The 12,386-nt window shown below is 39.7% G+C and overlaps 2 protein-coding genes across 22 annotated transcripts in view; one reads left to right on the plus strand and one right to left on the minus strand.

The window, feature by feature from the left end:
- Window positions 1-12,386, minus strand: part of LOC106875847 (coiled-coil domain-containing protein CG32809) — a 931,982-nt gene that overhangs the window by 845,303 nt on the left and 74,293 nt on the right. The gene's annotated exons all lie outside the window — the stretch shown is intronic.
- LOC149134036 (uncharacterized) overlaps window positions 1-12,386 on the plus strand; it is a 45,487-nt gene that overhangs the window by 8,420 nt on the left and 24,681 nt on the right. The window contains exon 2 of one of the 4 annotated variants that reach the window (XM_089357335.1): window positions 2,572-6,998. The exons of the other annotated variants lie outside the window; for them this stretch is intronic. Coding sequence (XP_089213461.1) covers window positions 5,457-6,386 — 930 coding nt within the window. The 5' untranslated portion in view covers window positions 2,572-5,456 and the 3' untranslated portion in view covers window positions 6,387-6,998. Of the gene's footprint in view, window positions 1-2,571; window positions 6,999-12,386 lie in introns of those variants that run through there. 4 annotated transcript variants of the gene reach the window in all.

Here is a 12,386-nt window from a genome sequence, read left to right on the forward strand (position 1 = left end):
TATATATATATATATACATACACACATATATATATATATATATATATATATATATATATATATATATAGATATATATATATATATATATATATATATATATATATATATATATATATATATATATATATATATATATATATATATATATATATATATATATATATACATATCACAGTTGCATCCTCGTTACATGAGAAAAAACATTGCCAAGAAGACTTACAGAAATGAATCGTGATTGTTGCCATGTGATGCCCTTATATGACTTAGCCAAGTTTTTACACATTTTATTACATACTAGACAACTGTACTGGCTGGCAGGAGAAACAGGTCCCACCATATTCACTCTTTTAAGATGTCTTTTTAGACCTCCAAGTGTGAGGCACACCCTTTCACATTAACCCATGTTCTGTTGCGTATTTTAATACCCACATCATTTTCTGTCTCCCTCTCTCAAACCTTGAACAACCATCATGCACTACCCTCCTCCATCCATCATGATTTTATGCCTCCCTGTCCCAATTACCAGCTGCAATTCCTGTCTGTATTAGAGCATTTTTAAGGCAATCCTTAAACCTTAATTTAGGCCTATGTGCTGGTCTCCTGCCATCTTTCAGCTCACCATACAATAGCTGCTCGGGCAGTCGCTCATCAATCATCCTTACCAAATGTTCCCCCCAGCTCAAACGTCTTTGCAAAATCATTGACTCTATACTTCTACTACCACTCCTCTCAAGCACCTCCACATTTTCCGGTTTATCCCCAGAATTTTTCTTTGACAGTATTGATGAAATCATTCCGATTGCCTTACCTGCTTACGGTAAACAACCCATGCCTTACTTCCATATAGCAGAGATGGGGGCGCATGTGTTATATACCTTAACTTTAATTTGTGAAGATATATTATGTTGTTTCCATAGACGCCTATCAAGCTTACCAAAAGCCCTACTAGCCCTGCTGATTCTGTATGAAGTTTCATCATCAAGACCAGCAGTGCTCAAGGTACTTCCTAAATAAATAAATCTAGGTACAGTCACCAACTTTTGACCATTCACAGTTATAAAAGTTTCCACATACATCTTGGAGGGAGCAGGCTGGTACATTACAACAGTTTTTTTAGATTTATTGTTAGACCCAACTCTGCACATGCTGCAGAGATTGCATTCACCATGTGCTGCATATCTTTCTGAGAATGTGCCAACAGGTCACAATCATCTGCATACAGAAACTCAACAAGCTGAGAATAAAGAACTTTCGTTTTGGCACAGAGTCTTTTGAGATTGAACAGTTTTCCTGTTGTCCTATATCTTATATAGACTCCTTCAGAGCAATCTTTAAAAGCTATTTGAAAGACTAAGAGCTCTTACCTCTGCTGGTGACAAAGGGTCTCTCTCTCTCTCAGAGTAAAAGGCAGACTGTATGACGCATGTGTACGAACAGCCATGCTTCATGGCAGTGAAACATGGGCCGTGACTGCTGAAGACATGTGTAGAATCGCAAGGAATGAAGCCAGTATGCTCCGATGGATGTGTAATGTCAGTGTGCATACTCGACAGAGTGTAAGTACCTTGAGAGAAAAGTTGAACCTAAGAAGCATCAGTTGTGGTGTGCAAGAGAGACGATTGTGCTGGAATGGTCATGTGGCAAGAATGGATGAGGATAGCTATGTGAAAAAGTGCCACACCCTAGCGATTGATGGAGCCTGTGGAAGAGGTAGACCAAGGAAGACCTGGGATGAGGTGGTGAAGCACGACCTTCGAACATTAGGCCTCACTGAGGCAATGACTTGTGACCGAGACCTTTGGAAATATGCTGTGCGTGAGAAGACTCGGCAAGGCAAGTGAGACCTAAATCCAAGGCCTCCACCAGGGGTGTAGTCAGCCCACTTCTGCGTACCTTCCTTCATTGGACACTAAACTCCGCTTGCGAAGACCTGTTGAGGCAAGTGAAATCGAAATCGAGCTAAATTCGACGACTGGCACCCACACCAACGTCGTCTCCTTCATTGGACACGAAACTCGGCCTGTTAGGGCAAGCGAAAGCGAAATCGTCATGGCACCTGTGCCCAGCGTCGCATTCCTGGCACTTGTGCCAGTGGCATGTGTAAAGACATTCGAGCGAGATTGTTGCCAGTGCCACTGGACTGGCTCCTGTGCAGGTGGCATGTAAAATACATCATTTTGAGCGTGGCCGTTGCCAGTACTGCCTGACTGGCCTTCGTGCTGGTGGCACGTAAAAGCACCCACTACACTCTCGGAGTGGTTGGTGTTAGGGAGGGCATCCAGCTGTAGAAACTCTGCCAAATCAGATTGGAGCCTGGTGTAGCCATCTGGTTCATCAGTCCTCAGTCAAATTGTCCAACCCATTCTAGCATGGAAAGCGGACGTTAAAAAATGATGATGATGATTGGGTTGTCAAGAAAGTTCTTGCAGAATTTTTAATTTTGGTTTTAAATTATTAAAATTTGGTTTTCAAATTAATTTCCATTAAATTACTTTGACTTTGTATATCATTTTAAAGCCCGTTTTCTGCTCTATCTAATCGTGTTACTCTTTTTCTTTTTGAATAATTAGGCCATTTTTTCTGGAACGTTGAATACAACATGGACAGAAATCAAATTTGCACAATTTTCTTATTCCAGTTCAAGCTAGGCCAAAAAGCTGCTGAAACAGCTTGCAATATCAATGATGCATTTGACCCACGAACCACTAATGAACATACAACACAATGGTGGTTCAAGAAATTTCGTAGCAGTGACGAGAGTCTTGAAGATAATGAGCGTAGTGGTTGGCCATCGGATGTTGACAATGATCAACTAAGAACCTTAGTGGAAGCCAATCCATACACAACTGTTCAAGAGCTTGCTTCTGACTTAGACGTAACATATACGACAATTTCCAACCACTTGAAAGAGATTGGAAAAACAAAAATACTTGAGAAATGGGTGCCGCACGAATTGAATGACCCCCCCCCCCCCCAAAAAAAAACCCCCCCCGCCATTTTGAAGTGTCGTCTTCCCTTCTTTTATGCAATAAGAATGACCAGATTGTGACTTACGATGAAAAGTGGATTCTTTACGACAACTGGCGATGCTCAGCTCAGTGGCTGGACACCGACGAAGCTCCACAGCACTTCCTGAAGCCAAAGTTGCACCAAAAGGAGGTCATTGTGACTGTTTGGTGGTCTGCGATCATAAATATAGATATACATACAAATATACACATATATGGATATGTATACAAACATACTAAAAATATGTACGCATGTACATGCTCACATAAATAAAAGCATATGCACATATACATACACATCTATGTACGTATGCACATATATATGCATATATACATACACGTATACTTACACACACACATGCACATATATATATACGTACACACACATACATGTAAATACATACATATACATACCAACAATGCATACATACACATGAATATAAATATATAGGGATATATCTACATCATATGCAAACAATTTTTTTTTAAATACTGCCCAGTGTGTATAATATTAAAATTTCAAAAATAAAATAACAATAATGAAATTATACATTAATTTGATAAAACATAATTAAATAGGTGAGTAAAAATAAAATGAAATACAATAATAAAAATGAACCTTGGCAAAATTTAAAATTAAATTTATAAAACAATCGAAGACTTTCTTAAAGATTAAGTGGAAATATATACATCATCATTGTGATGCAAAATAACCATACACTGTAAAGACAAATTCAAAGGCGACAGTCAAAAAATATTTCGAAAGTCAAAACCCATATGGTACTTTGTCAGTTGACATTTTAAATTTTGTGGTGTACCTGCAGGAATTTAAGAGCTTGTAGCTCTTGTTCAAAGCGTTTTTATCCTGGAACAGGATAAAGAACTTTTCAGAGAGGCAAAGATCACATTCCATAGGTCTTTTATAAGTTCTATGTCTGTATGCTGATGCTTTATCTAGAATTTTTCCGGTTACATTCAAAGGACGGGTGTCATTCTCTTTCAATTCTCAGACATACTTTGCAAGACTAGTCACTCTCCTGTTCTCAGAGTATCGGAAGGAATTTTGGTGGGAATAGAATCGAGTCTTGAATGAATTTTCTGAAGCTCCTGTATATGTTTTATATTCTTGCGAGCCATCTATTAGTACTTTGGCTCTATAAACAATACCTTTTTTTAAGACATTTTCCTTTCAAAGGACAGCAAGTCTCATTTTTGAAGTTGCAATTCCTAGAATTAGATTCGGCACTGTATATGTTTTTGTTTACGTATGAGTATATTTATTTGTATAAATATCTAATATATATATGTAGTGAAACTACCTATCGTCACTAGATACAAAACTACTATCGCCATTACATACAATCTTCTCATTTAAATATAAATAAATGCGAGCGTAGTAGAGAACCCATTCCTTATCATCACGTGACTGAATCGGCAACTTCTTCGAACCTTTCCCGCCAGAACGCAAACTGACCAATCACGGCCCCTAATAAGGTCACGTGATAGAGTAAAATTCTGAAGCCATTGGGAGCCCATAGTTTGTTATAAATAGCTTTAACTCATACCCAATAATTTGTCTCGGTCCAGTTTCTCTTTGAGAACTGTTCCGTGTACCACACGACAGCAGTAGCAGCCAGCGACCATTTCAGCAGCTTCGTCCAGCCACGATGACCACCGTCGTCGCCACATCAGCAACAAGAGTCTACGACTACTATCCAGCATCATCGTCATGACCAACACGATTACTACCAAACAGCCTCTACACCACCAGCGTCAACACGACTTACTATGTACACCAAACCAAACCTCCGCGGCACATCTCTCTCTTCGATTCTGTTAGGTGATTCAGCTTCACCACGGTAAATAGACAGACAAGAGTTCTTAAACAGACAAGAAATTCTCAGCCAGCGACGAACATCTGTATAACAAGAATCACGGCCCGGCATCGATGCCACAACATCACAACTAGTGATCAGCTCTGCCAAACTCAGCCAACTCACATACAGATTCATATTATTGTGTACCCAAGAACTGGTATAATTGTCCACGTGTTATTGACTCTCTTTCTATCTGCTGTAATAATACACATACACATACATGTATCACTCACATACACACTTTTCTTTGTATGACGGCCTGTCTTTGATTATGTTATTATATGTCGCATTCACACTTAGTTCATTCTTAGCCGTTAGGATTTCGAGGCATTCAGTTAAACAGAGTTCACAGCGTCTGTTAGTTGGGTTATAGGAATTAGTGTAAACACCAATACCAACATTATTAATAGGACGATTAAGGCTAATAACAAGACGAAGCAAAAATACAATAGCCACCTGAACAAAACCAATATTAAGGAATACAAAGATAAGTTTAGTATAAATAACAGCAAGACCCAGCAGACTAAAAGAAACCATACATCGGGCCCATAAATACCTAACAATACTAACATGGAAAAAAACGAAAAGACACATATCAAAAATAAACCCAACTATAGAAATAAATTAGATAGAAGGAAAGAAAAATTCACTAGCCTTCCCAGTTATGATGGCAGGTTCTATACCAGATATGGCCGTAATAGCAATAAGAACAATAAGGATACGATCTGGCTAATCATTCCCTACAACATGAACCTCAAATCCAACATAGCCCGTTCACTAATGAACATAATAGATAAACACCCAAATGTAAACAATAAATGCGCAGGAATATTTAAGAACAAAATAAGAATAGGCCACAGCCTGACATGCAACTTAGCTACCATAATATCATCTATTAATAATAAGAAATTAGACGCATTCTATACAGCTAGAAACACCACGAACAACCAAATCAACAACCCTCCAACTAATAGAACTAACTACAATACTAATCCAATACCCCTTACTAGGAGGGACGCACACCAAAAAAACAATAGGGCCACACAACAACACACAGACATAGACACCCCTTACAACCTATGTGGCTGTAGAGATAGGAATAAATGTAATTTCTCCAATAGATGTAAGACCGAAAATATAGTTTACCAATGTGACGTACAAACAAAGAGCCACACTAGATCTTACGTTGGTGGGACGAAAAACCAAATACGGCTCAGATATAATGAGCACCTAGCTAGCTTTAAAAATAGAAATAAGGCAAATTCAACAGGACTTAGTAGGTATATCTGGGAACTAAACGACAATAAGATAGAATATAAACTAAAGTGGCACATACTAAAAGTAGCTAATTCCTATAACCCAACTAACAGACGCTGTGAACTCTGTTTAACTGAATGCCTCGAAATCCTAACGGCTAAGAATGAACTATTAAACAGGAGATATGAATCTAGCCTAATCTGTCTTCACGCTAGTAAATATTCATTCTCTAAGTATAATTAAATATATAATACATTACACTTCCGAAGTATAACTAAATGTGTAAAAAAGAATTTTCATTTCTAAGTATAATTAATTATAATTAATACGAATAAGACCAGAGTAAGCCCCCTTTTCACCTAAATTTAGGGTGGCTCCCCTTTACTAACACCGCCGGTGCTATAAATATACGACGCATTCCTAAATCATAACATCACGTGGAAATGCACTTGATTAAAATCGTAATTATGAGCTTAAGTAGCACCCATCCTACATCCCCCTACAGGAAGACCAGCACGACTTCAACTAAACCGCAAGGATTTCTTTACCTAACGCTATTATTATACCACCATATACATTAATATATCCACTAATTGCTTTTCCTACATCTCTCACACCATGAACTCTTAATATACTCCTCAACATTCTGAAGAGATCTGCCAAACCATTTGCCAGATTGAAACGTGCATAAATGACTAATTACATAACCTACACAATGACTCATTACATAACCTCCACATAATAAAACAATGGCTAACTAGCCCAACAGAATTGCTTCTTCTTGTATTTGTTGCTCCATTTTCCACATAAATATAATTATAAACTATGGTTTAAACAGTAAATTACCTGCCTCTGGATGCCCTCTAACCAAGACGGTACCCGCACAGGTGATTCCCAGAAGTGCCACCGGACTTAAACATCCCCTGGTTGCTTGGATGCTTCAGACTACCCCTGAAGGATTGAGGCAATCCTATCATTTACCTATATATATATATATATATATATATATATATATATATATATATATATATATATATATATATATATATATATATATATATATATATATATATATATATATATATATATATAAATATATATATATATATCAATATATATATATTAATATATATATATATATATTAATATATATATATATATATTAATATATATATATATATATATATTAATATATATATATAAATATATATATATTAATATAATTAAAATAAGGGGTCAGCTAAGTGCCTCACCACGCACTGAATTAGAAATAGAGGCTAATGTCTTTTGTACTACCATAAAATCTCTGAGACAATAACACACTTTCAATGTAGGCAAAAGAAAAATATAATTGTTCCGATGATGCCATATAATTCTTCTGACGATGTCTATCAATTGCAACGATAATTGGCAAAGATAAATAGAAGGAACATAGAAAGAAAATATGAGGAAGAGAAAGGAAAAAAGGAAAAATATTCGTTAATTCAATAGTCTTACATTTTAGTGAAGTCCATAATTCGATATATCAGTTGGAGGATAGAAGAGAAGAGAGTTATGAAAAAACCATTGAATAAAAGGGTCTTATAATTAGTTAGTTTCATAAATCCACATGTCCATAGGTTCTGACATCTGGTGCTAGTTGCTAGTTGACCACCGGTGTAATCTGAGGGAGTTATCGCTATTGGGGATATCTGGTGTAGTTATTTGTAGTTTGTAAGTTAGTTCCCGTATTTCCAATGGAAGTCGTAGCGTGTGTGTGTATATGTATATATATATATATATATATATATATATATATATATATATATATATACACGAATGATATGTGAGCATATGCATATATACATACATATATGTACATACCTACATATACATGGATATATAGATATATATCCGGGTACAGGACGTCAAAAAAACGTGAACAAAAAAGGAACAGGAACATAAACAAAGCACAAAAAACGAACTTTTTTACGGACAACAGAATGAACACATAGGAAAACAGACAAGCCACATATGGAACTTTTCCTTCATCAGGTGCATCTATTCCAAACTAGGTGTTTTGAAGATGAGGCAGAACGCGCTCTTAGAATAGCTCTTCCCGCGAAGCAATTAAGTGAAACCTGCTATGCGGAGGATTCCAAAGTAGCAAATAGAAACTGATACAGGGGAAAACAAACGTTGAGGAATGTTATATATATATATATATATATGTGTGTGTGTGTGTGTCCACATAAATGCATGCACATACACACACATACATGTACATCTCAGCATACATATCTATACATGCACACACGTTCATACGTGCACATACAAACATAAACACACATGCATACATATGTATGTGTATGTGGATATACATGCATACAGACACATAGCGATACATAAAAAATATAGATATGTCTACATATATGTATGTATATACACCCATACACATATACATCTCAGCATGCCTATATACACACACACGTTCATATCTATGTATATACACATACATACACACATACACACACACGCAGGCATGCATCCATACACTCTCACGTACTCATGTGTATGTGCATCTGCTCATGCATATATATATATATATATATATATATACATATAAAACAGTCACAGAAGTCTGGTGCAGGCTCCTGCCTGGCCGGCTCTTGTGAAACCGTCCCACCCATGCTAGCATGGAAGGTGGACATTAAACAATGATGATGATGATGATAATATATATGTATATATACACACATCTACATAAAGACACATACATACACATGCACACTCACATGCATGTGCATATATTCACATGTCTATAGATGTATATGATGTGATGGACGTCCACTCGTGACCAAGGAAGACCATTGCCGACCTTCAGGAACATTGTGCGCTGTAGGATTAACTTATATTTTGCATTTGCGGCTCCGTTGGTGGCTAATGAGCCCTGCTCTTGACAAGCATACACGACTGCAAACATTGCAGACCAAGCTTTCCCCATTCACTATACGAGCCGTGCGCTTTCGCACGGCTCACTTTCGCGCAGCTCGCTTAAGTTCTTCATGCTGGATACGTGCTCTCTCAAAAGTGTCAATCCCCTCCTTAACCTGCTTCCTCCATCCGTGGCGATGACAGGCATTGTTCTCCCAGTCAGTGTCCTGCATATCACAGGCCTTTAATGAGGACTTGACACAGTCCTTAAAGCGCAGCCTTGGTTTCTGCCGGAGTCTCCTTCCATTCACAAGTTCTCCATATAGCATCTGCTTAGGAATCCTGCTATCCTTCATTCTAATAAGGTGTCCAGTCCAACGTAACCTGTGCTTGTGCACCATTGCCTCAATACTCAAGATATCAGCTGCCCTCAGGACCTGTGTGTCTGGAATTTTTGAGGTCCAGCCAACATTGAGAATGTGCTTGAGACATCTCTGATGAAAGCGCTCAAGGACCCTTACCTGACATTTGTACTGAGTCCATGTCTCACATGAGTAGAGGAGCGATGTCAGTACACATGCACGGTACACAGCAACTTTTGTTGGCCTTGCTATGCCATGCTGGGACTAGACACGAGACTGAAGAGACCAGAAGGAATTAGTTGCTCACTGCAGCCTGAAAGATATTTCCTCATAGAGGGAGCAAGAACGGCTGAGTGTGCTGCCCAGGTAGACAAACTTGTCTACTACCTTCAGAATTGTTCCTTCAACCAAGATAGTTCGTTTCACATATGGATTTCCTGGTGCAGGCTGGAACATTACAACAGTCTTGTCCAGGCTAATGCTAAGTCCAAATGCCTTGCAAGAAGCAGAAATGCAATCATGAGTATTTGCATGTCATCCACTGTATGAGTGACTAAGTCACAGTCATTTGCATAAAGGAGGTCACGAATAATAGACTGGAGAACCTTTGAATTGGCAGCAAATTGGTGAAGGTTAAAGAGGCGGCCAGAAGATCAATATCTGACATATATTCCCAGAGAGCTAACCTTAGCAAAAGCATGTGTAAAAGCAGCAGCAAAGTACAAAGAAAAGAGAGTTGGGGCAAGGATGTCACCCGGCTTGACACCATTCTCTACAGGAATGGGTACCACCATGCCACCACCAACATTGACCCAAGCCTCCATCGCATCATGAAATGATTTAATTATAAGAGAATGAATGGGAGAAAGAGAGCCTGCCGTATGTCGACCCAATAGAGGGACCAGCTATCCGAGTTGATAGTACCAGGGTAGATAAAGCAATTAAGAGTATGAAGACCGGGAAAGCCCCCGGCCCATCAGGAATCACTGCAGAGATGCTCAAAATATCTGGCAGTGTTGGCTATAGCCTAGTCACCCGTATTACGAACCAGGTGATACACGAAGGAGTCATACCCTATGACTGGTGTAGCAGCATCATAGTCAACTGCTACAAAGGTAAAGGTGACGCTTTAGATACAAATAATTACAGAGGCATCAAGCTGTTAGATCAGGTTATGAAAGTTACAGAGAGGGTCATAGCCCAACTAATTAGGGAGCGAATCAATTTAGATGAGATGCAGTTTGGGTTCGTGCCAGGTAAAAGCACTACTGATGCCTTATTTCTAGTGAGACAGTTGCAGGAGAAATACCTAGCTAAGGATAAACCTCTGTACCTGGCTTTCGTTGACATGGAGAAAGCCTTTGACAGGGTCCCCCGATCCCTTATCTGGTGGTCAATGAGGAAACTTGGGATAGAAGAATGGTTAGTGAGAGCTGTGCGAGCCATGTACAGAGATGCTGCCAGTAAGGTGAGGGTTGGAAATGAGTACAGCAATGAATTCCGGGTAGAGGTAGGGGTCCACCAAGGTTCCGTCCTCAGCCCCCCTCTTATTTATCATAGTCCTCCAGGCAATCACAGAGGAGTTCAAGACAGGTTGCCCCTGGGAGCTCCTCTATGCTGATGACCTTGCCCTAATTGCGGAGTCACTATCAGAACTAGAGGAGAAGTTTCAGGTGTGGAAGCAAGGTCTAGAATTGAAGGGCCTTAGAGTCAACCTAGCTAAAACCAAAATCCTAATAAGTAGGAAGGTAGATAAAACACAAACCCCTTCAGGTAGATGGCCCTGCTCAGTATGTAGAAAAGGAGTAGGTAGTAACTCTATAAGATGTACCCGGTGCAAGCTATGGACACATAAGAGGTGCAGCAACATCAAAGGCAGGTTAACTAGCAAGTTAGTTTTTGTTTGTGGCAGATGTTCAGGTGCAATAAAGACTGTAAACAAACAGGAAACAACTTCTATCTCATTCCAGGGTGAAAAACTAGAGGTAGTCGATAGCTTCTGCTGTCTGGGCGACCAAGTTAGTAGTGGGGGTGGGTGCGCTGAAAGTGTAGCTGCTAGAATAAGAATAGCCTGGGCAAAGTTTAGAGAGCTCTTACCCCTGCTGGCGACAAAGGGACTCTCACTCAGGGTAAAAGGCAGACTGTATGACGCATGCGTACGAACAGCCATGCTACATGGCAGTGAAACATGGGCTGTAACTGCTGAGGACATACGTAAGCTCGCAAGGAATGAAGCCAGTATGCTCCGTTGGATGTGTAATGTCAATGTGAATACCCGTCAGAGTGTAAGTATCTTGAGAGAAAAGCTGAACATTAGAAGCATCAGTTGTGGCGTGCAAGAGAGACGATTGCGCTGGTATGGACATGTGGTGAGAATGGATGAGGATAGCTGCGTGAAAAAGTGCCACACCCTAACAGTTGAGGGAACCCGTGGAAGAGGTAGGCCCAGGAAGACCTGGGCTGAGGTGGTGAGGCAAGACCTTCGTACATTGGGCCTCACCGAGGCGATGACTACTGACCGAGACCTTTGGAAATGTGCTGTGCGTGAGAAGACCCGGCAAGCCAAGTAAGATCGTTGCCAGTGCCCCTGGACTGGTTCTTGTGCGGGTGGCACATGAGATGCACCATTTTGAGCGTGGCCGTTGCCAGTACCGCCTGACTGGCTCCCGTAGGATTTTCGAGCGAGATCGTTGCCAGTGCCCCTGGACTGGCTCTTGTGCGGGTGGCACATAAAAGACACCATTTCGAGCGTGGCCGTTTTCGTGCGGGTGACACGTAAAATCATCCACTACACTCTCTGAGTGGTTGGCGTTAGGAAGGGCATCCAGCTGTAGAAACTCTGCCAAATCAGACTGGAGCCTGGTGTTGCCATCCGGTTTCACCAGTCCTCAGTCAAATCGTCCAACCCATGCTAGCATGGAAAGCGGACGTTAAACGATGATGATGATGATGATGATGATGATGATGA

This window comes from Octopus bimaculoides, chromosome 9 (assembly GCF_046866305.1).
Source record: "Octopus bimaculoides isolate indiv1 chromosome 9, ASM4686630v1, whole genome shotgun sequence".
Classification (NCBI taxonomy): Eukaryota; Metazoa; Mollusca; class Cephalopoda; order Octopoda; family Octopodidae; genus Octopus; species Octopus bimaculoides.